We start from the raw sequence: 24,416 nt of genomic DNA, 5'->3' as shown, positions 1-24,416 counted from the left end.
CACAACCACAAACTCTGGTTGTTGCGAATCCACCATCTTCTGGTTTTCTCCGATGAAACAGTGGGTGTCTCTACTGTATGTATCGGAGGACTGTGCATGATGAGGTTAAGAAGATATCGTGGGATCCTTTCTGTGCATTTGTTACCTTTCATTCATGGTGAGTTTGGATTGATGCTTCCACAGGGACCACGCACCATCTGTGTTTTGACAATGCTGAACAGAAGTGGATCAATTTCTGGGTCTGGAAGTTCAGCACTGATGAAGTCATCCACTCTGTGCCCATGAAGTTCATCTTGAAGCCAAATCAGAATGTGGGCATGTGGCAGGCCACACTTTTGCCATTCAATTTTGTACATGTAGCACTTAATGGTTCCAAAAATCTTTCCCTTGGTGATGACTTTCATCAATGCCTTCATTTTTTTGTCGGAATACTCTTGCCAGCAAATCATGGCGATGCTGTGGTTTTTGGCCTGGCGTCAGTTCATTAGCCACTTCCTCCCAAGCTCGATTGCAGGTAAAGGTGATTAAGAGATCAGGACGGCCATAGTTTTGCACATATGTCATGGCATCCTGAGTGCGCTCATGCATGGAGCGGGGACCACCTGTGAAACTGAAGAAGACCAATTGGCCAACATTGGTAGCATTTCCTTCATTGTTCATGGCATCCCTGAGGTGAACATAGTTTTTGACTCAGAGTTTCTTTTGGTTCTTTACAATGGATCTCAGCCTTTCTGCTTACACTTTGGCATCCATGTCCACAACAAATTGCTGGAAGAGTTCTTTGCAATGCAATATGTAATTTTAATGACCAGCTCTCAGCATCATCCTGTAGGTATAAAAGTCCACGGCAGAAATGTTCTTTTCACTTGGCAGTCCTGTTGATGGGTTTGTTTGTTGCAGTTTAATATCGTATCCATAATCACCCTGCCAGAAAATTAGTGGACAGTGAAGTGCATCATATGATGGGTGTATCTCAACAATTCTCTGTCGGGAGTTGTTTCTGAGTTGCAGCACAATGTCTTTATCGCCATGTGGTTCACTAACTCGGATGACAGCCACTTCTGATGTGGATGGTGCATTGAAGCACCACTCATGCTCCCCAGCCGTAGTTTTGTCCAAATGAATGACAACTTTGCACACTGGCGTCATCTTCTCCATGGCACACTTGAGACTGAACATAGTTGTTTTCCTTATGGAGCATATATCTTGCAACTGCACCAGCACCTCCAGCTTGATTTGAATGACATTGTTGCAGCACTGTTCAGCCTGCTTTTTATTGTCACCAATGAAGTAGATCTGCAGGAAGTTTGGCTCTTCATTTGTTTGTGGCTGTGGACTGCCAATCTGATGATAAACCTGTCCCTGCACTTTAAATGTGGGCATGTAGCTGGATTCTCTGATCTCTTTTGTGGTGCTGAAGGATGTCATGTTGAAGCACGAGTTATATCTTCTGATGTTGCTTTGGAAATGACTTGCATTTGGAGTGTTACATGTCATCAATGTACGAAGCGGTTCAGGAGGAGCATTCATTTGGGGTAGTCGAACCTTGCCACTGTTACAGCATGTCCCTGGAGCTTCTCCTGTCCATTTCATCGAGAGAGAGAGAGAGAGAGAGAGAGAGAGAGAGAGAGAGAGAGAGAGAGAGAGAGAGAGAGAGAGAGAGAGAGAGAGAGAGAGAGAGAGAGAGAGAGAGAGAGAGAGAGAGAGAGAGACAGACATTGGTGGTGGTGGTGGTGGTGGAAGGAGGTAGGAACAAGGAGAGACAAAGAAGGGGGGGAGATAGCACCACCTCACCACACATCACTATGTACTGCAGGAGGGAGGGGTGCGAGAAGGTTGGGAGGGAGACAGAAGACCGAGAGATAGAGAGACAAGACTGAGAGATAGAGAGACAAGACAGAAGACTGAGAGATCGAGAGACAGAGAAGGTGGGGTTTGCAAAGAGAGTGATATGTTATGCTTAATGAACACACACACACACACACACACACACACACACACACACACACACACACACACACACACACACACACACACACACACACACACACACACACACACACACACACACACACACACACACTGGTAGGTCTCCGTTCCATCCCCTGAAACCCACCCATGTGTGGAACTTGTATGCAATCATATATCAATCAACAGGAACTAATATGCAATCATATGCACATGCATATACACACACAGAGGTATATATCTTGAGACCTAGGAGGGCTCTGTTTCACTTTCAGAAACCCGCATATGGAAATGACAACCAACGACATACACACACACACACACACACACACACACACACACACACACACACACACACACACACACACACACACACACACACACACACACACACACACACACACACACACACACACACACACACACACACACACACACACGCCTAATTGATGTAATTGAGGTGTCAGTTCACAGCGATTTTGACCGAAACAATGCAGAAATCAAGAAAATCACTAAATACCAGGATCTCAGAAATGAAGTGAAAAGATCCTGGAGTCTGAAGAATGCCAACATTGTGCCAGTGATCATTGATCATTGGAGCAATGGGAATGATGAAGAGTAACCTGACAAATATCTTAAAAACCATCCCTGGGAATGTTAATACAAACAAACTGCAGTTAGAAGCTATCCGGGGCTCGGTGACAATCCTCAAAAGAGCCGTCAGAACAAAATTTTAAGAACAGGAGAACTTCACAAATTGGTCCATGAATCATGATCCCCCTGACTGAAACAGAGGTGGATATTTCGAGACGGGGAAGATTCCGTTCCACCTTCTGAAACCCGCATATGGAGATAACAACCAACTACACACACACACACTGGGGCCTGTTCCAAGTTCCGTTGTGGTAATATACAGGGTGTTTATAAAGTAAGTATCTATTTTAGTGAATTAATGATTTTCAAAATAAACCCTGAAATGCTCCAAAATATGTTCCGCAATGTTGCTGACAGATTTGAGCTCTGTAGAGATACTGATGATGCCCATGTAGAATCGTATGATTAAGTATTCATTAAATGTATGCCTTCTACTGCATTATGTTTGAATTTTACCCAGCTAATCCCTTTTCACTGAAATTGATACTTTATAGACACCCTGTATGTATGTATGTATATATATATATATATATATATATATATATATATATATATATATATATATATATATATATATATATATATATATTTATATACACACACACACACACACACACACACACACACACACACACACACACACACACACACACACACACACGCAAATGTACACACAAACTACATAAAAACGACAAACACAAATATTTACCTTTAAACAGAGTTCTTTGACAAAGGAATTCAAGTGGGAAATTAGCGAAATATGTTAGGCCACAGTGAACACAAAATGTCAGGCTACACTTTTTAGAGCTCGATCCAACAGGGAGGAACGCCGAACACGAGGTCGACAGACGCTATTTTTTATGTGTATCGATGTCGAAGTGACGGGTGGATAATGAAAGTAGATCACAAAAAAAGATGTTAAACAAAGCGATGTAGTCCAAAAATGAAATTGCACAACATTTTCAGTGGGTGAGGCACCTCCTGAGGCACCATACGGCACCGCGGGGCCAAACTCAAGTGGCATGGGGGCCTGAAATGTAGTCCAATTAATATGTTCAGATTGAAAGCATGGGTACCTTTGCCGTGTGTAGCCATCTATACTAATAAAGTCTATAATATTAAAGACTATCTTACTACGAGGCAACAATTTACAATCGTTAAAAGCTCTAATTCTTCATGTTCTGCGATAAGCCATGGAGTTCCCCAACGATCGATACTTGGGCCTCTTCTTTTCCTATAATATAGTTATATTTGTGGGGAAGATGGAGGAACTTCGTAGTAAAGGTAGGATTGTATAGTGTAGCATGGTCCGTGGACGAGCAGGAGATATCTCGATGTAATTCAAGTCGGGAAAAGTCAATTTAAGTTGTTACGTGTCACCACATGGTGGGGGGGGGGGGTGCTGTGTTAACTGGTTAGGGTTTAAGGCTAATTTTCCCCTGTGACCTTTTCCTACGTTTAAGCATTTACAAAGCCAGCTATAAAAAAGAACGATGCTTTAACAACAACAACAACCCGCAGGCCACGCCCGAGGCTTGGGATTGGTCGGGGGACGTGAGAAGGTGCAAGAGAGACAAAAGGGCACAATCGGAGATGAGATGGTTGGTGTGAGGAATGCGGTTGAGACAGAGTGTCTCGTTTTTGCTCTCCTCTCGGCACGTTGATATAGCAGTGCGATTCTCGTTGTTCGTTCTGTGTGAATTTGCTCGCATGCTGGAACAGGATGTTGGCCGTTGTCTGTTTGGGTCGTGAAGTTTGTATGTTTCTGAGCAGAAGGGGCAAGAGAGACAGAGCAAATAGTTGGTGTGAGGAACGCGATTGAGAAAGAGGGTCTCACTGGATGGCTGGCTGGCTGGCTTCTCCTCGACACGACGAAGAAGGCTGCGTGATTTTTGTGTTTGTGCTGTGTGAATTTGCCTGCGTCTTGGAATAGGATGCTGGTCGTCGTCTGATCAGCTGAGTCGCGAAGTTGTACGTTTAGGAGAGAGAACGAAGAAAAAGAGTGCATCTCTCAGGATAACTAGGCGTTATCCCAGTGTATGTTCGAGGAAGAAGGCGACCCATGGTTGTGAGCTGACCCGGTGTCAAGAGAGGAACGGTGTGGCAAGTTCGATCGTGACAAGAAGCTGTACAGCAGTTGCTGAGCCCTGGTGTTGAATACCACCGCACCAATTACCTCACGTACATTTCCCGTGCAGAGAGCGGCTTGGCACCATTTTTGGTGCGGTTTCCCATGCAGGACGATGCGGTTCGATTGCCAGACTCCTAAAAGATCATTCCTGGATTCACAGCTAAGTGCCAGAATAAAGGGAGAATTTTCTTTTATTTTATCTTTCCCCTTGTCTGTATTTGAGTGTATGTGGAGACGTCTCAAAACTAGCTTCAGCTTACCTCACGTTTTTATTATCACGTGTTGAATTATTCCCATTATAAATATTTGATTTATGTTCATTAAACCTTTATTTATTAAATTTGCTTGTGTCTGTCTATTCGATGTGGGTTCGAGATAAACCCTTGTGCTTCCGTCTTGGTGAACGCCTCTGATACATGCCCTTGCCCGCCCTCCATCACGCGTGCTCTGTAATCTTCAAGGATCATGTGTTCGCCTCCAACATAGAACCGTTCGGCTATCTGTCCAGGTCAGTGTTAAGGCCTAAGTCACATTTGCCACGGCAGCCGTGGGGTCTCCAAAATCTACGGCCACTAGCAATTATACGGCGGCCGCAGTATTTCCACGGTCACACAATGTAGCAGTCACATATGTTTTTCTTTTTTGGGGAGCCGCACGGCGTATTTAGAGATTGTGGAGACCGAAAACGTGGGGTTGCCGTACGGTCTTTAATTTGATGTCGCACGGTGACTTTAAGGGGGCCCTGCGGCGGCCATATGATTTTCAAGGCAGACGCAAGGTAGCCTCAAGGCGACCGCAGGGGGCCCTAAGGCGAACATGCGGCCAGACGGACGGTAACGAGTGGGTTCATTTTTTTTTTTACCAGTTTTTTTTTTTCGGCTTGTCGAATTGCTACGGCGAACGTAGAAATGAAAATAGTTATAACTCCACGTTATAATTCCACGGCGACCCCTACGGCCTGTAAAAGATAGCCAAACGGCGTAGGGCCACCCTGAGGCCACCACAGAAACTCTGCGGCCACCACACGTTTCTGTCAATTCAGAGGGCGTACGGCCGCCGTATCCTCGCCGTAGAGCAAATGTGACTTAGGCCTAACCACCGTCCACGATAACTGGATCGGAATAATTACCTTAACTGGGTGGGCACAACAATATGTTAATGATCTACATAATTCTTCTTTGTTTTCTTTTTTCTCTTTGCTGATGTTACAACTATCATCTATTACTATTCTAGTTACGACTCTTTTATCAATACTCTTAATAGTAAGCTCATTCATGTTTTATCCTGGCTTAAATCAAAAAAACTCTCCATAAATCCCAGTAAAACCAAGGGCATGTTCTTTAGCAAATCCACCAAACCTCTGTCTGACACCATTTCTTCTATCCATATTGACAATGAACCCATTACTTTTGTTCATTCGACAAAATTTTTAGGTGTTACCTTGGATGACAAACTAAGCTGGACGAATCGTATTTCATCGACTGCAAAGATGATTTCTCTAAACATGGGCGTACTGTCTAAAGTTCGCACCTTCCTTCCTCCTTGCATTTCATTCTCCCTGGTATAACACCTTAATTCTCCCTTACCTCAACTATTGGACCATTGTCTGGGCGTGATCTAGTTACAATCAGCTTCACTCGCTATCAGTTATTCAAAAGAGTGCTATAAGGATCTGTACCCTTTCTCATCCACGAGACTCTCATCCACACCCACCACACAAGTCTTTTCATCTTACTTTACAGCAGTCCATGATATCCCCACTCATTTCATGAGATCACAAGATAACTTATTTCGACCTTTTACTCACATATCATATTCTATAAATACACTATGTTATTATAGGCCACGTCTTTGGAATGGTATTGATGGAGCAGTAAAGGCACAGTCGTCTGTGGGTCGATTTTATGTGTTCTTATCAACGAAATTTCATCGTGTATTCTTGAAACTCGTATTATTGAAAGTTTCCTTTCTTGCGCATTGATTTGTTATTCACTCTTGCAAGTCTTCACCTTATTGTTATTATTATTATGTTGTTTTTTTTTAAACGTATTTATTCTTATTGTTATTCACAGTATGATTAACCATTTTTCCTTAATTCTTTGCTATTCGGTAGTTTTGCTCGAATTTATCATTTGTCATTTATATTGGTTGTCCATAGGCATATCAATACGAGTTTTGGCTTCTGAATGTCCCTCCATATTTGCTTCTGTATGTGTTATTCGTCCCCGTTGGACTTGGTCTGAAACGAACTTTTTTTTATGGATTTGGTCTCGATTTTCGTGTCCGTGCGTGCGTGTGTCCGCAACCATATCTCGGACATGTATGGACCGATTTTATTTGTACTTGGCAGAAAGACAACACATGATGGTATACATATGCACATCTTTTTGTTTCGCGATGCGATCAAAGATGGCAGACTGGCAGACATTTTAGTTGTAAAAACCCCGATGTTGAACACGTCCTCGACCATTTTTCAGACAAGCATTTACCAATGTTGTTCAAACTTGGCACACATATACTGAATGATGGCATACATATGTACGTCATGGGTTTTTTTTTCGAGATCAGATCCATTATGGCCGACTGACGATCATTTTGCTACTTAAATGTGTCCCCAACCATTTCTGACATGCTTGGTCAAATTTTGTTCAAACTGGGCAGAAGCACAGCACATGATAGCATACATGTGCATCTTGCTTTATTTTGTGATCTGATCAAAGATAGCTGACTGCTAGACTGACAGCCATTTTAGTTGTACATAAATATAGGCAAGCCCTTTAACTCCACACACCAAAATTACTAAAACAACGGGGGAATATGACATTTTATGTCTTTTCACTTGTTTTGATTGTATTCTTCTGAGTTCACCAAGTTCTGTAAATATTACTTTCATACATTTTTGTTTTCATGTACTTATATTGGCAACTATGGAAATAAATGTTTTTTGGAAATTGAAAAAAATAAGTTTTATAAGGGCATGGGCGAGCAATCGCAGTGAAATGTGAAACTGACGGAATTTTTTAAAAGAAGGCTTCCACTGAAAATTAAGAAGAGGTGTGTCACGATAATTTGATGTGACAGGTTCATCTCTGGGAAAAACCTGGTGCTGGTTTCACAGTTCCGGTGGCTGGCTTCAGATCTTAGGGTCTTGAGTTTGAGCCCCTGTTTGGCTGTTAAATACTACCAGGTAGGTTGACTCAGCATGTCATCCTTCCGAGGTCGGCAAAATGAGTACCAGCTTGCTGGAAATGCGTTATTGTTTCGTGGCACAGTTGCGCTCTCAGCAATGAAGCCACCAGCAGCTACAGGCTGCATACGAAATTACAATAAAATATGTAGGGAAAAGAAAGCTGAAGAAATAGACCTACCTTGGTGATGTTTATCATTTTTCCCTTCGATTCTTCCATGATGACCATGACATTAAAACCCTCATCCCACACTCCTTCCGACCCTTCCTTCTGTGATGATGCAGAAATAACTTTGTGTCCACTGGATTTATTTGTGTTCACCACTTCCAAAATGTAACCGTTATCTCCCAGATAGCCGTGCTCACTCGCCTCTGCCCGAAACAGAACTAAATTAAATGTTTTTTTTTTTTTAATCAGATCCCTTTAGATACCATAATTACATACATTTGGTTTGTGAATCTGAATGCTATTAACTCTCTGCATAACTTTGTGATATTATGTTGATTTTATTTTCTCAATTCTTCAGGATGAGATTGTAAATGACGTAAGCGCAGAATTCATCCCCTCGTGGCCATCTTCTTTACCAAAGTGAGTTGTGATCATTAACTTGTGATCTATTTTACAAGATGTGCACTTTCTTATTTGTACCTTAAAAGCTGACGAGTTGGTCAAGGTGTCATGTGTACATTATACATTACGTAGCACTCTGAGGCAGCATTGTGGCCCAGGAAACCGATAACACTTCTCTTCAATTTCCATGATTCAAAGTGTGAAGGCAAGACCGATAGTCCTTATAGCTTGTTTATCATTAATTTGTGATCTATGTTTTGTGGATTTTGCTCATCTCTCTACCGCTGCATATACTAACCAGCAATCTGCTCCAGTGAGTGCTTGTTGGTGGCTTAACGCTGACGGTGGTCGGCTTAGAATTTTCAGATCCTGAGTTTGAGCGCTAGCCGAGCCAAACTAAAACCAGGCAGGTCAACACAGCCTGTCATCCTTCCAAGATCAGCCAAATGACGTTGCTTTGAGTGAGCCAGTCGAGTATCCTGTGTCGGAGTAGCAGCCCAGGATTGTGCCCTCCAGCCAATGAAACTGCCTCGGCAGCCTTATGTGCATGAGGAGGATCATCCATCCAATCTGGCTCAGTAAATATTCTTCCTTCAATCTTCCCCTGTTGCAATTAGGTTGATTTTCCAATTCCATACTTATTCACCCGATGCTTATAACAACTTCCTCATTTTTTTTCCTTCCTCCTCTGTATCATTCTTCCTTTCTCCAACATCCACACAATCCTGTATTATCAATACTAGAAGCATCAGCTCCATACATGAGCGACCAAGGGGGTTATGTTGCTATCTTTTATTCAAACATGTAATTTAAAATGCTTCTCCAAAATATCTCTTGTTGCGTCATTCAAAACATGTCGTTGCACTGGAAAACATGGGGTCAGGAATACTGTACAAGTGTACTGTAAAGGGTGGATACTCGTAATAGCCTCCCCCACCTGGATCGGCACTACACGATACACATTCACATTTCTAATTTGCGTCCTCCCCCCTCCACCCAAGACCACCGGCAAAGACAAAAACACCCCAATGCATTAATTTGGATCATGCTGATCCGATATAGCAAGTCTGGATGTAATCTGCCCAGACCTGTAGGAGGAGTAGTGTGACACACACACACACACACACACACACACACACACACACACACACACACACACACACACACACACACACACACACACACACACACACACTGGTCTGTGAATTATAGTAAGGATGATATTGGGCTGATAGAGGAAGCAGAATTGCCTTTGAGCTGTTGTATCTGGTTTCCATTACCGACCATACTGTAAACTGTCATTGTGGTGCTTCACAGGCTGGGCATTACATCAATGCACACGGTAGTTCACAGTCCTTTGGATGTTAAGCTGGGGTGTCAAATCTGCTTGCAATCTGTGGTGGATGTGGAAGATCCCAGAGTGGTATTTTTTTTTTTTTTTTGGTATACGAAGTTGAGACTCGTGCAAAAAAATAAAAAGCTTTTTGAAAATAGCAGGCCATTGTGTGCCAATATCCTAATTTTCTGCTCTAATATACAGGAAAAACCGCACTGTTGACATAAACCAGTCAAATATGAAATTTCTCGAATGACATGACATCAGCGAGATGAAGCCTGGCAGGATAGCCCAGATGTATGCACACTTGCCTCTGAGCTGTCTAACTTGGGTTCGAATCTCGACCCAGCTATAAACTGTCATCCTGGTGCTTCAGACGCAAGACGATTCATCAATGTGTGCGACATCCCTCAGATAGACGTTAAACTGGGTGTCCCGTCTGCCTGCATTAGTTGGTGGACATTAAACATCCCACCATGTCCTTCATAACGAGGAGTTTAGCTGCCAGAACCATGGCCAAATTCAAAATTTCTGCTCTAACAGAAAGGGGGCACTGTATCAGTGGCACGGCCATGCCCCCAGCAAATTACGCAGCGAGCATTCATGTGCTCCATATGAAAGGAAAGGAAGCTGTGTGTGAGCATAAGCAGAATCGTTGTGGACCTGGGGGATCTACCTATTTGAAGGGTTTGGATGAAATGATTGACTGGAGCTGGTGGTGGTGACGGAGTCGAGCGGTGCTTAATGTCAAAACTGGACCAACACCCAATTAAACAAACGCTTGCCATCCTGCTTATGTCATTATCATCCTAATACCTGTGTTGCACAACATGAAACAGCCACATGTTTCAAAACTTGTAATCATGACATCCTACTGGTACATAACGAGCCCCTGTTTTTTTTCATCTCCATTAATAACCTCCTGAAGAAAAGCTTGGATTTAAAACAAACTTTCTCGTTTTATTAAAGCAACTATATTTGAAGCTAGATGCTGCTTGCATTTGTGTGTTTTGTGCAATTTTTAAGGACATCGTGTGTGTAACCTCTTCTTATAGCTGGTTATGACCCGGTCGTTTTGTGGTGTTTGTTTGTTTTCCAATCGTCGTCCCTGAAGTCCAAACTGATCACGCAAACTTACCTTTCTGTTGTAGCTTGCAGGCAGTGGATGTGGATGCTGTTTCCATGACGATTAAGGAGTTGCTGAGACATGCTCTGCATGTTGATCCCAACAACCCATCATGGCTCATCACGCAAGCTGACTTTTACTTTGGTGCGTTTCACTTATGGAGGCTAAGGGCTTTACCATCCCACGAGTATGTGGTAAACCTACGTAGTGGGTTCATTATTTTGAGACATCTATTTTTAAAAAAATTTTAACGGTCATATATTGCTAAGCCTGGTGTTGGCTTAGTGGTTAGGATGGTGGCTTGGGATCCCAGGGTCCTGAGTTCAAGCCCCGTTGGCTGCTGAATTAACACCAGGGGGTTGACTCAGCCTGTCATCTTTCCGAGGTTGGCGAAATGAGTGCCAGTGTACTGGTCCCGGTGTATGCCCCGGTTAGAATAGGTGTACCATATCCCTGTGTGTCGTAAGAGGCGACCAGGGTTGGCGTCAGGAAGGGCATCCGGCCATAAAAAAAACATTGCCTCAAGAAAAAGCCAAACCCCTGCACAGCAGGGAAAAATGGCTGTAAAAACGGTCATTTTTTTAACGGTCATATATTGCTGTGTTTCATGTCAAGGATATTGTTGACTTGGTTGTACGTCATCAAGAAGGATGCGCTCACATCAAATCCTGATTGTTTGATATAAACCTGTACACCATGAATGCAGAGGGGTCATTATCCCCACGCTGTTTGAAAAACACGGAATGGATATTGCAATCTGATTCATCCGTCTGTCCCTCTGTCGCACTGTCTCCTCCTAAACGGTTGTGCCGAAATTCATCAAACTGGGTCAGCCTCACCCCTTAGGTTGGGGTCAAAAGGTTAAATACCAAGTGTAGGGATTTGCGATGGCGTGTCATCGACTTCGTGCTCGTATTTCAATTAATAATATCATTTTTTTTTTTAAAACAGAAGTTTCTTACAGGAGATTGTTCATGTGGTTTGTGATGTTTGGTAAGAAAGGGGTGGAGGGAAAGTTGTGGTCGGGAGTAGCGGGGTTGGGAGGAGTGGGCTCCACCTTACCAATGGTCTGTGGCTGTAGCAAACGATTAATCATCAGGTTTATATTTTTTGGATTAGACTTTTCTCTTGTATTCTGATTTTGGCTCTTACAATGCACAATTAATGTGCAACATGTGCCACCTTGTTCCTTAAAGATACCTTTTGATTCTGTCCCGCCTTCCACAGCCACAAGCCAGTATGCGGCAGCTCGACACCATTACCTGCAGGCTGCTGCTGTGAGCTCTGAACTCTTCCACAAACCCATCCCCCCTGAAGTCCTAACTGATCAGGCAAGTTATAATGCCACATAACCAGCCAGGAAGAGGCCCAGAACTCTGGCCTGTACTGTCATTGCTTTGTGAAAATCATTGCTGAAGTAATTTGACAGCAACGTAGCTGATGCAGATGAATCCAGCAGTGTATTAAATGTGAAAGGAGTCACCTGTATGACGTGCAGGTTTTTCACTTCCTTGTTTGTCTTTTAAACCCTTGATCGGTGTTCAGAAGCTTGTTGTGCAAGTCTCTTTCAAAGATGTAAAACATTATGATGGTCACAGCTCGATATGCATCTCTGAAAATTGACTTTTCATCGTCCGCAACTGCAATCTTTCAAGGACATTTCTTGTTAACACGGCTTTGGATTAATATAGGTTAAGTTGAAGCATCACTGCAAATAAACCGGCTCATACCTCCGCCAGGCTGAGCAGTTTACGTTTTGTATTCCCCCGATAGGCCGGATCTGCATCCGCACCTGAACCAAAATCGAATCGGCTTGTTATCGTCACTGACACAACTTATCAGGATCTGGATTCGGATCTTCACCAAAATTGAATCAATTTGTCCTCATCACACACCCAACCTGCCCACCAAGTTTTGTCTGAATCCATCCTTTACGTTTTGACATCTGCTCACAGACAAATATACAGGGGTGAAAACATAACCTCCATCCACCTTCAGTAGCGGAGGTAAATAGTGACAGACACCTGCAGTTGCTTCTTTCTTTTTTTATTTTCCCTTTACAATAACAAGGCTTGTGGAAGAGTGAGGTGGAACAGACTGACTGACAATGGGACAAACATCAAGGGAATGAACAAACAGTCTCTTGGCAAGGAACACTTTGTGATGCACCTTTGCCTCTTACAGCAGAAGTCAGGGCAGGAATTTGGGTTTTGACCAGGGTACCAGGACACAAGACCGACTCTTGTGATAAACACCCTGGGATCTTCAGTGTCTACCAGCAGATGAGACAACTGCCTTAACTTCCGTTCCAAAGACCGTGCACTCACTGATGCAGTGTCGCTGCCAGAAAAAAAGCGCCAGGGTGAGCGGTTGGTTATACAGTGTCTTCAGAAGGTATTCACACCCCTTGACTTTTTCACATTTTGTTAGTGTTACAGCCTGAATTTAAAACGGGTTGAATTGAGATTTTTTTTTTTGTCACTGATGCACACAGAACACCCCATAATGACAGTGGTTTTTTTTTTTTTAATAGAAATTTTTACAAATTCATCAATTAATTAAAATCTTAAATGTCTTGCATCAATAAGTATTTAACCCCTTTGCTATGACACTCCAAATTGAGTTCAGGTGTATCCAACTTCCTTTGATCATCCATTAGATGTCTCTACAACTTGATTGGAATCCACCTGTGGCCAATTCAATTGATTGGACACGATTTAGGAAGAAACGTACCTTTCCACATGAGCTCCCACAGTTGACAGGGCATATCAAAGCAGAAACTCCACCATGAAGTCCAAGGAACTCTGAGATAGAATTGAAATAGAACTCTGAAAGAGAACTGTGAGAAGACATAGATCTGAGGAGAGGTATAAAACAATTCTGAGAGTACTGAAAGTCCACAAGAGCACAGTGAGTTCCATCATTAGGAAATGGAAAGAATATGGAACTACCCTGACTCTTCCTAGAGCTGGCCATCTGATGAAACTGAGCAACTGGGCAGAAGGACCTTGGTTAGGTAGGTGGCCAATAACCCAATGACCATTCTGACGGAACTACAGAGTTCCTTGGCTGAGATGGAAGAATTTGCCGGAAGGCCAACAGTCTCTGCAGCACTTCACAAATCTAGGCTTTGTGGGAGAGTGGCCAGATGGAAGCCACTCCTGAGAATAAGGCACATGGCAGCACGCCTGTAGTTTGGAAAAGGCACGTGGAAGGCTGTGAGAGCATGAGGCAAAAGATTCCGTGGTTTGATCAGACTAAAATTTCACTCTTTGACCTGAATGCAAAGCGCTATGTCTGGTGGAAACCGAGCACAGCTCATCACCCATCTAACGCCATCCCTAGCGTGAAGCTTGGTGGTGGCATCATCATGCTGTGGAGATGCTTTTCAGCGGCAGGCAGGGACTGGGAGACTTGGAAGGATAAGAGGGAACAAATGAATGAAACCAAATACAGGCAAATCCTTGAGGAGAACCTGCTTCAGAGTGCAAAGGACCTGAGATTGTGGAGATGATTTACGTTCCAACGGGACAATGACCCTCAAGCATACAGCCAAAGCAACACTGGAATGGCTTCAAAACAAGAATGTGAAAGTCCTCGAGTGGCCCAGTCATAGCACAGACTTGAATCCCATTGAGAATCTGTAGAGAGACTTGAAGATTGCTGTTCACCGACACCCCCCCTTCCAACTTGACAGAGCTTGAGCAAATCTGCAAGGAAGAATGGGAGAAAATCCCCAAATCCAGATGTGCACAGATGATACAGACATACCCAAGAAGAGTCAAAGCTGTAATCGCTGCCAAAGGTGCTTCTACAAAGTATTGACAAAGGGGTTGAATACTTGCAGTTTGTAAATTCGATATTTCAGTATTTCATTTTCAATAAACTTGTAAATAGTTTAAAAATAAAATTCCACTGACATTACGTGCTATTTTGTGTGGATCAGTGACAATTTTTTTAATTATAATTTAATCCATTTTAAATTCAGGCTTCAACACGACAAAAAGTGACGAAAGTCAATCGGTGTGAATACTTTCTGAAGGCACTGTAGTTGGGTCAGGAATCGAACCAGGACAAGACAACCCAAAGTGGGGTATGCTAGCTCTGATGTATCTTGTTATCCCAAATTTAAATTGCCCTCTGCTAATAAAAAAGGGAAAAGAAAAGTCTTTAAAAACTCAATATGCAGTACATTTACAAGATGCTCACCAGTGGCCAAAAGCAAAAGTTGATATGAATAACGAGTTGGGATAATCGTATCGATTAATATGTTAAGACCTGTGAAACAAGCTTCAGGGAATGAAGAAGGTTTTTCAGGCTGAAATACTTTCATATATCTGATGACCGATTGCCAATTGAGGTATTACCGACGTCATGCACCGACGTCACGTAAGCCTCTTTCACTTTGACAAAGGGCACATGGTGCACCAGGTAACGTGTCAGACCGGATTGCGATTTAATGAATTATATTTGAATCGGAAATTCCACATCTTTTAATGCTCAACATAATATTCACCGTAGATGTAAGTAAATAAATGTTGCAAGTCCTCTTTTTGAAGTGCATAGAGACTGTCATGCACCTGGTCTCTTATTCACAGGTGCTCAAACAGCTGATCAAGTGTTGTTCACTCCTTGGCTGTCACACTCAGGTCAGTATTAACTTAATATTTACCTTTCAGGTTATGAATAGCATTTGAATGCACCCTGCATTTGTTACAATTTATTTATTTCTTTTTTGGGTGGTGGAGAAAAGCTGTTCATCTTCATGTCGATACACGTGTTTAGTATCATTCCGTTGATATGATGTAATATTCTCGTGAATTGTCGTTGTCATTGTTATTTGCTGACCGGTGTTCCTGTGGTTGGAGAAGGCGGCCATTTTCTGCCAGTTTCTGAAGGAGGTTGATTATCCCACAGCATTCAAGGCTCTACAAGAACAAAATAGGTGGGATTTGTTGTGTGTGTGCCGCTTTGAGACGCACCACCTCCCCCCCCTCCCACCTCTACTGCTGCGAGAGCTGTAGGATGCTTTTCCTTGTGCCTTGCTTTGCCTTGCCTCTCTTCACTCACTTCATTCCCTGGCCCTGACTTGCTCTGCTCCATAACCTGCTTTGCACCCTTTTGCTCCATAACATTCAGTCATGGTCGTCTTTCTTTACACTGCTATTTTTGATTTCCAACCCTCCCCCCTCCCCCCTTTCCAACCGAATGCCAATCCTTGTTGCCTTCAAATGTCTTTTTAAACTGAATATGTACAAAAAAGGTAATCCATTTTCTCTATCTTTAGCTCTTTGGCTGGATTAGTGGGAGAGTTAGGTTGCTGATTATTCGCAGAGATTTGGACAATGTGCTTAAATGGGCACGAGTGCAGTCACATGATGTTGCGCAGCACCAGGCTCATGGAGTTTAAAGTACGATTTCGAACTAAGGTTATGAACTGCGAGCTGCTTCACCACAATAATGTGCTATTTTGAATGATTAGTAAGCCGTGTAAATCAGTTTGAATCCAAAAGTATTTGAGGATAGTTTAAGTTTGCTTGAATCACAGCAGGATAACGTGCTTCTGTGTTGATATGTGATTGCACTACTTCATAGTAGTGACAGTTTGGCTTGGATTACTCTAAGGGTGGCTCTTATTTACTGTGGTAGTGACTCTCACTTCACAGTTGTTGTGAGATGAAGTAAACTGAGGAAATGTGAGAAGGGAAGGGGCTGGTTGAAGGGTAGTTTTAAAATGTACTACACACACACACACACACACACACACACACACACACACACACACACACACACACACACACACACACACACACACACACACACACACACACACACACACACACACACACACCACAGACTTTCAGTGATTGAAGTCAGATGTGCTCTAAATATGAATGTGGTCGTGGCAAGGTAACGGATGAGACGAGACGAGTCGAGCATTTATGAAACGTGTTTCTTCCCTTCGCAGCAACGATGGAATAGATACATACTACAAGTACATTTGGGACACCACCCTTTTGGAATACCTCATTCGTATCCTTCACCTCAGCAAATGTTTGTTTTGTTTTTTCACCGACATTTTCTTGGAAATGCTTGCACACAGCCACATTTCATTTGAGATGTGGAAATGGTTCTGGTGGGCACCCTGAGGCCCGTTTAGTGCTTCCGACGTCAATTGCCACGAAGCAATAAAACTTCCTTTATGTAAAACGGCAGATTTCCACCACAAGCGTGGAGACCTGGAGAAAAAGCAGGTGGCGGTGAGTATTTCTGTGCGTGCACATGTCTGGTTTGCTGCAAAGCAAGACCTATGATCCCTACGACATGTATATATATATATAAAAATATAAATATATATATATATATATATATATATATATATATATATATATATATATATATATATATATATATATATATATATATATATATATATATATATATATATATATATATCTATCTCTCTCTCTCTCTCTCTCTCTCTCTCTCTCTCTCTCTCTCTCTCTCTCTCTCTCTCTCTCTCTCTCTCTCTCTCTCTCTCTCTCTCCTCTCTCCCTCTCTCCCTCTCTCCCTCTCTCCCTCTCTCCTCTCTCCCTCTCTCTCTCTCTCCCTCTCTCCCTCTCTCCCTCTCTCCCTCTCTCCCTCTCTCCCTCTCTCCCTCTCTCCCTCTCTCCCTCTCTCCCTTTTTTCTCTTTCTCTCTTTTTTCTCTTTCTCTCTCTCTTTTTTTTCTCTCTCTCTTTTTTTCTCTCTCTCTCTCTCTCTTTTTTTCTCTCTCTTTTTTTTTCTCTCTCTTTTTTTTCTCTCTCTCTCTCTTTTTTTTTTCTCTCTCTCTTTTTTTTCTCTCTCTCTCTTTTTTTTCTCTCTCTCTCTTTTTTTCTCTCTCTCTCTCTCTTTTTTTCTCTTTCTCACTTTCCTTCGTATATCCACACTCACCACAACAGATGAATGCCATCGGGCAGATGGAGCTCAATGCGAGCAACCCAGAAAGCGTTCTGCAGCTTGCGGCACAGAAACGAAAGAAAGGTTTCATGCGATCCTTACTGCAGCTGTATTGTTAAGGTTTTGTTTCCCCCATACCTGCAAACTGGCAGTGCAGGGTTGTTTTTTTTTGTTCTTTTTTAATACATCTCATTTTGTTGTACAGTGATGATCTTATATTCTCAATAAAGCCAAATGCTTGGTATTTAACTATTGCTCCTTGTAAAAAAACAAAAAAGTACCACGTCAGTTGCTCATTTCAGCTCGAGGGATTGAACTTTGGTAAGGTTTTGTGTTCAGCATCCTGCTCGACCCTGTTTATTTATTTTGCTTGGGCAAGCAGGAAGGTGTGACGCGAGATGATACATTAATGATGGGATTGCGTGCTTGATGCATCCGCCAGCTTGAACCGGATGGACAGGCCACGGGATGCACTGAGATGGCGGCAGCTTGAGTAAGACTTGCACACATAATCATCCGGAGTATGTTTATTAAAAGCTTTCCAACAAGAACATTCTCACTGAATTCGAGGTTAAGAGTATCGACCCAGCTTACAGTGACAGTATACTCTTTATGAAGAATGTTTCTCTTTGTCTACGGTATTTTTGCAAGCATGAAGTAACTTTATCGCACGTTTGTGTACATGCTGTCGAAGTCTTCTAAGGTGTGCAGTTAACTACCTTTATCACCAAAATGTCGGTAGGAATTTTGGATGACGAAATAAACATTGGTGGTTCACCAAAAAGCTTTCATTTTTGCCCTTTTTGGTGATGCATGAAAAAGGTAAAGCACTCTTTCAGCAAATGGTTAAATTGTTGATGAGGTTGTGTTGTTGGAAATTGATGCCTAGTGGTTGAAGATGCGTTGGTGAGGTTGCTGGAGGCTGTGGTTACGCTTACGACGCGACTGGCCTCGTGTGCTCCTTTGGTTATTGCGTTGCAACTTGGCTCGGTCTACCGTGCCCCTCCTATTCTGGTTGTGTGGATGAAGGGCTGCTGTGACTGCATGGCTGGAGCTTGGAGATACAGCTCGTAGGAGAGCGTGCACGTGATCAGTACCGTGAGATGGGTGTCGCTTTGGTTTTGCTCCACGGGATGGAACGCAGCTTGTCGTGTATGCAGATCCAGCTTGTGACGGACTGTGGAAAGGAAAATGGCTTGGACTTTCACATTCCTGTAAAATCACCGACTGTGCAACCATTATATACAAGATACACATATACATATATACGAGTTCCCTTACAAGGAACTTTGATGTCGGAGGAGACCATGAGGCCCATCAAGCTTGTGCAATGGTTGCCAACCTTTGGTGTTTGTCTGTGCTCTATCCTTTTCAAATGCTGAGCATTTTGGCCATTGCTTTGGAAATGGACATGATCTGTTGGACTTCAGCAAAATGTCACACGAGCACTATTTTGGCACGCGCAAACTTTTGAGCTGTACATCTTGCACGCTCATTGCATTGTTGGTTTGACCGTGCATTTTTTCTCCCGTCTAAAAAGGGAACGGAAATATGATGCTTGCTTATAAACATCTCAGGGACTTTCCAGCGTTGTCTGCTGTAATGCTGATACTAAGCACACCATGAGCAATGTTGGTACAGTGAGTGGTGTGAGCCGCCCTTGCCATTCTCACGCTGTGAGATCAAAAAGCAATTCCGGTCCGAGCAGGGGAAGGTTAGTGTTGCTATGGGCCCAACTTGTTATATTTTTCAACCCAAGCACTCATCAGCCAAAATCTTTATCCTTACAGTTATTAATTTACTGCTACTGTGACGACGACTACTACTGCTACTGCTGCCCCGGTTAGTCCCACCAAGTCTAACAAACCGGCTGGTTAGCAGGCACGGCGTTTCGACTGAAGGCGGCAGGAACTTGCAATTTGTTCAGGATGCAGGAGATAACTCGTTTACTCTACGTGGACGCCGTGGGATCTTTAACAACCATCAACTGATCCTAGCAGAGAGAACATCTGGATCCTCGCACTTTGTGATGCAACGCCCATCCTACGAAGCACCAATCCTACAGTTTATCGTCGGGTCAGGAATCGAACGCAGACGAGACACTTCCACAGTAAGTGTGCTTCCTCTACACTCTGCACCATGCTATCGAACCAAATGCAGTCATGAATGCGTGTATGATTTTTGTGGTGTGGGGGGGTTGGGGGAGGGTGATCAGTTCTCTTAAAGTTGTCAAATAATTTTGTTCCACAGCAAAATTAATTGGTTATAAACTTAATGGGGGGAAAACCAGGATAGCTGTGAATCTATTGCAGAGCTTGAAGGGCAAACTCGATTGAAAATATGCATTTTAAATTGATAATACCCTTCTTGAAAGATCTGTGGACATGTTCCTCACATGAAAGGTTTGAAGCATCATTTACACATTGGTTCGCGGTTTCTATTCATAATTGGCAATCGGGACTGATCTTTTAATGAGAGGCCATCATCGATGCTTCTAACTTACAAAATTGATTGAGCTTTACTGAAATGGTTAAAAAAAAATTTTTTTTTTAAACCCCAAAACTTCACCTTGCTGAAATGTCCTTGTGGTTCTCTTTCTGTACCGTGTCGTCCCTGTGAGTGCACACAGACATGTTGGGGTCTTCAATCGGCACGTCTTCATGAAGGGTGCCTTGTGACTCTTCAAATATGGGTTCTGCACAGATAGCGGAGGACTGACATGAAACATTTTTCACGTTGCTATTTTTGTTCTAATCTAATCTAATTCCAGTATTCTGCCGAAAGGCAGACTGTGTTGCCAAAGGAGCCTCATGGCAAGGATTATACTAAGGGGGTTGCCATTGCCTTCCCTTTCAAGTCAGGGCAGGAATTTGGAATTTGTTCAGGGTGCCGGTGATAGCTCGCCCTCTCTTCGCGAAGGACACTGTGGGATCTAAAACATCCACCAACTAATTCCGACAGGTGGGACACCCGCTTTAACGTCCATCCGAGGGATGACACACACATTGATGAATCGCCCTGCCTGTGAAACACCAGGATGACAGCTTATAGCTGGGTTCGGGTTTCCCAGCCAGCCGAGATAGGTTTAGAGGCGTGTGTGCATACCTCTCAGCTATCCGCCCAGCCTGATATATCTGGAACCTGCTGTTTATTCATACAGAATAGCAGCTCACAGGAGTTACCTAACTGGGTTGACCTGGTTTTTAGCCTCATCTGAACTGATTGCTCAATGGTTCTGATGCTCCAAGCTCATGTTCTACATACTATATGTATTTATCAATTGTCCACCGGTCTGGCACATGGTTTTATGTACCAGCTTTACCACGAGTCGTAGATCAATGCACAACACACCAAACGAATAGCTGAGAGTTATGTAATTTTAAATTGGGGAAAGTCTACTGTCAGAGTTAACTTTAAAGAACGTGTTCCCCTAAATGGTATACACCATTTGTGTAATTAGCCATCATCAGGCTTAGGCGATAGAATATTCCAGGTGCGATGGCAGCTGTCGCATTCGTGCAGCAAACTTACCACAAAATTTCACAACGATCCACCCATCATGAGACTCTTCCTGCGTCAACATTGCAGGGGCAACGTGTGAGTTTTCATCATCTTGTGCTCCAAACAGCAGATTGGTCAGGCACTGGAGCATGGTAATTCCACGGGTGTGCAATCAATGCAGTGAGGAGCATCTGCTGGAGTTATAGGGGGGGAAACAAGGGATAAGGTGGAATTTTAATGGATTTGGCCATGCCTTGTCCAACAACCCTGAAAAGCAGTGCACAATCTCTCTTCCCCACATTATTAGTGTGAAATTTGCGAACAGCTTTGCGTCGTCTGAATCCACAGAGTGTGAAAAATACTTCAATTAAATCTCATGTGCAGACTGACCAATCAACTGGGAGAAAACCTCAACCCAAACGAATTCGCCAATTCGGAAATTTACCAACGAAAGAGGACAAACTGGAGGAGGAGAGGCGGGAAGACTGATTTTGATGTTCTATACTCTTACATGATGTTGGTACTGCTGAAGCAATTTCTTGGCAAAGGAAACACTGGGTGGTTTGTCTTTGCCTTGTCAGCAGTACTCGGGGCAGGAATGTGGAATTTGTTTGGGTGCCAGGGGTTGCTCACCTACTTTAACATCCACCAATTAATGCCAGCAGACGGCACACACAGTTTAACGTCCATCCGAGGGAAGACGCACACACGCAATGATGAATCATCCTGCCAATGAAACACCAGGATGACAGTTTATAGCCACGTCTGGATTCGAACCCAGGCTCGACAGCTTGCAGGGGAATGTGCGTACCTCTTTCTCGGTCATCCTGCCAGCCTTGTGGAAGACGACTGTACTTAACAGCATCGGGTTTTGGATAAGAGATCATGATACAGAACTGGAATGGCACTCGATGGAGTGCATACCTCTGCCAGGCTGAAGAGTTTACATTTTGTATGCCAATGACGTTCTACATCTGGATCTTCACCCAAATCAAATCAATTCGTCATGGTCACACACCTAACCTGTTCACCAAATTTCATCCCAATCCGTCTACAACTTTTTGAGATATCCTGCTCACAGGCAGGCAGACAACCAGGGGTGAAAACATAACCTCCATCTACCTTCAGTGGTGGAGGGTAAACATGGTGATCCTGTATTTACCTCCACCACCAAAGGTGAAGGAAGTTATGTTTTCACCCCTTTCTGTCTGATTGTTTGTTCGTTGCAAAATCGAAGATTTTTCAAGTAAATGGGTCAGTCGATTTTGTTATTCTGTTTGTCACCTTCAGGTCACAATTTTAAACCGATCTTCACAAAACTTCATCACATGGTAGACTGTAGAGTTTGTCATAAGGAAGAAGCCCATTGTTTTTGAGGTCAAAATGTCAACATCGGCCCAAGGTCAACAACTAAAGAGGTATTTCTAAAATCCTCAATTTTCAACCCGTTGACTTGAAATTTGAAGAGGACTTGCACATCAGGTCACTGACATCAACCACAAATTACTTTTGAGGTCAAATTTATTTCATGGACTTTGCAAGTATCGTGCTTTGCACGACGTCTTCTTGTTTGTTTGGACGTGACTCTTCACCATTGGGAGATCGGACTAAACTCGTAGATAGCACGATATCTCAAAAAGTTGTGGACGGATTCGGACGAAACCTGGTGGACATGTTGAGTGTGTGACGAGGAAGAATTGATTCAATTTCGGTGAAGATCCAGGTATAGATCTGCATACGAGAATTATTGAATTTGAAAGTGACAGTTCACCACTGAACAAGGACTGTATGGCATGATACTTCAAAAATGCAATGTTCTCGTAGCTCAAGCATTACGTGGTGGAGGTATGCACTCTACTGAGTTCCCTTCTCGTTCTTCCATGTTTTTATATCTTGATACAATGGTGCATTGTAATCGGGAAAAGCAAATGTCATCACAGTGAGGGTGAGCAGAGGACAGACCGGTCGGTTTAAAAGCAAGGACGAGCTTCCATATTTAAACGAGGAACACAACATGTTCATGTCAGCGATACATTCAATACCTCCTCCTTTCGACTCGCACCGAGTGATCCTTACTTCATCAAAGGGAGACTTCACTTGCTTATTATCGCCACGATGTCCACAACTGCCGTCTCCGTCGGTAGATCTCTGAAACAACTGGGGAGGCGTTTCATGATACGGTTGAAGCCACCACGTACATCTCCGAGGACACAAAGTTCCGCCCCAGGACATCACGTACCACCCATCCCACTTCGAGAACACGCACTGCCTCCATCGACCACACTGTTAAAGAGGTAGCAGCGTGTTTATATGGTGGAATCTATTTATTATGTACGTAAACATGCAATGCTTGATCTCATCGCCAAAACCTCCCTGCGTTTAATTAGCCCGTCCCCCGCGCAACGCGAGACGGGGTTTCGCAATATCACCCCTCTCTCTCACTGTGTCTGTGTCTGTGTCTGTGTCCCCCCCCACCCCCACGGAGAATATTTTAATGATAATTGTGACTTCATAAGTCATGTGATATGGCAGTCCTCTTGGATTAAATGCAAAAAATTAAAACATATCTCTGAAACCGCTGATCAGAAAAATTTGAAACTTGGCACACTGCATTCTCCTCCCAATAGGGAATAAAGGATTGTAAGTATGATGCCATCGGTGAAGTGGTCGACCAGCCATAAATGTTTTAAACGAAATCCAATTGTTTACCATTGAGATTCGGTGTGCATGTACAGGCCGTAACATTTTTACCAATTGAGCTTTTGTCCTCAAATCTTCAACAAACCCTTATTACGAGATCGTGGAGAACACAAATTAATAAAATATACAGTTTTAACTGTCGTTTTCATCGAGTTTGGTTCGAGTTCAAACCAGATGCGCACAGGCTTTGTATTTTGATGCTAACTAGTTTTATTTGGAACCCTGTGATGCATTCTCGTACATCGAAATGTGTGCGTGTGTGTCCTCCATAACTCCAAAACTATAAATCCCAAGCAGCCTGA

The 24,416-nt window shown here is 43.1% G+C and overlaps 2 protein-coding genes across 6 annotated transcripts in view; one reads left to right on the top strand and one right to left on the bottom strand.

Moving 5' to 3' along the window:
• Positions 1–18,704, top strand: part of INTS8 (integrator complex subunit 8) — a 107,083-nt gene extending 88,379 nt beyond the window's left edge. For both annotated transcript variants that reach the window (XM_085891820.1, XM_085891819.1), the window contains 8 exons: positions 8,468–8,529; positions 10,999–11,117; positions 12,201–12,304; positions 15,572–15,622; positions 15,845–15,918; positions 16,942–17,006; positions 17,190–17,233; positions 17,916–18,704. In XM_085891820.1, the coding sequence (XP_085747946.1) occupies positions 8,468–8,529; positions 10,999–11,117; positions 12,201–12,304; positions 15,572–15,622; positions 15,845–15,918; positions 16,942–17,006; positions 17,190–17,233; positions 17,916–18,032 (636 nt within the window). In that variant the 3' untranslated portion in view covers positions 18,033–18,704. The remainder of the gene's footprint in view (positions 1–8,467; positions 8,530–10,998; positions 11,118–12,200; positions 12,305–15,571; positions 15,623–15,844; positions 15,919–16,941; positions 17,007–17,189; positions 17,234–17,915) is intronic.
• Positions 18,426–23,658, bottom strand: LOC147021650 (uncharacterized). 4 transcript variants are annotated; one of them, XM_085891830.1, is made up of 4 exons: positions 23,491–23,658; positions 21,445–21,608; positions 20,482–20,608; positions 18,426–19,090 (listed from the first exon to the last, which is right to left on the bottom strand). In XM_085891830.1, the coding sequence occupies exons 2-4, from the start codon at positions 21,563–21,565 to the stop codon at positions 18,799–18,801; spliced, it is 540 nt and encodes a 179-aa protein (XP_085747956.1). In that variant the 5' UTR covers positions 21,566–21,608; positions 23,491–23,658; the 3' UTR covers positions 18,426–18,798. The 4 variants fall into 4 exon arrangements, with proteins under 4 accessions (XP_085747956.1, XP_085747957.1, XP_085747959.1 ...); XM_085891831.1 differs by having other exon boundaries at positions 21,445–21,605; positions 23,491–23,627; XM_085891833.1 differs by having other exon boundaries at positions 21,445–21,605; positions 23,457–23,605.
• Positions 23,659–24,416: the final 758 nt, after the last annotated feature.

Source organism: Eptatretus burgeri, chromosome 8 (genome assembly GCF_056783735.1).
Source record: "Eptatretus burgeri isolate ZD-2024b chromosome 8, Ebu_testis_v1, whole genome shotgun sequence".
NCBI classification, from domain to species: domain Eukaryota; kingdom Metazoa; phylum Chordata; class Myxini; order Myxiniformes; family Myxinidae; genus Eptatretus; species Eptatretus burgeri.
Note: the sequence above shows the minus strand (reverse complement) of the source record. Positions and strands in the feature narration are given on the sequence as shown.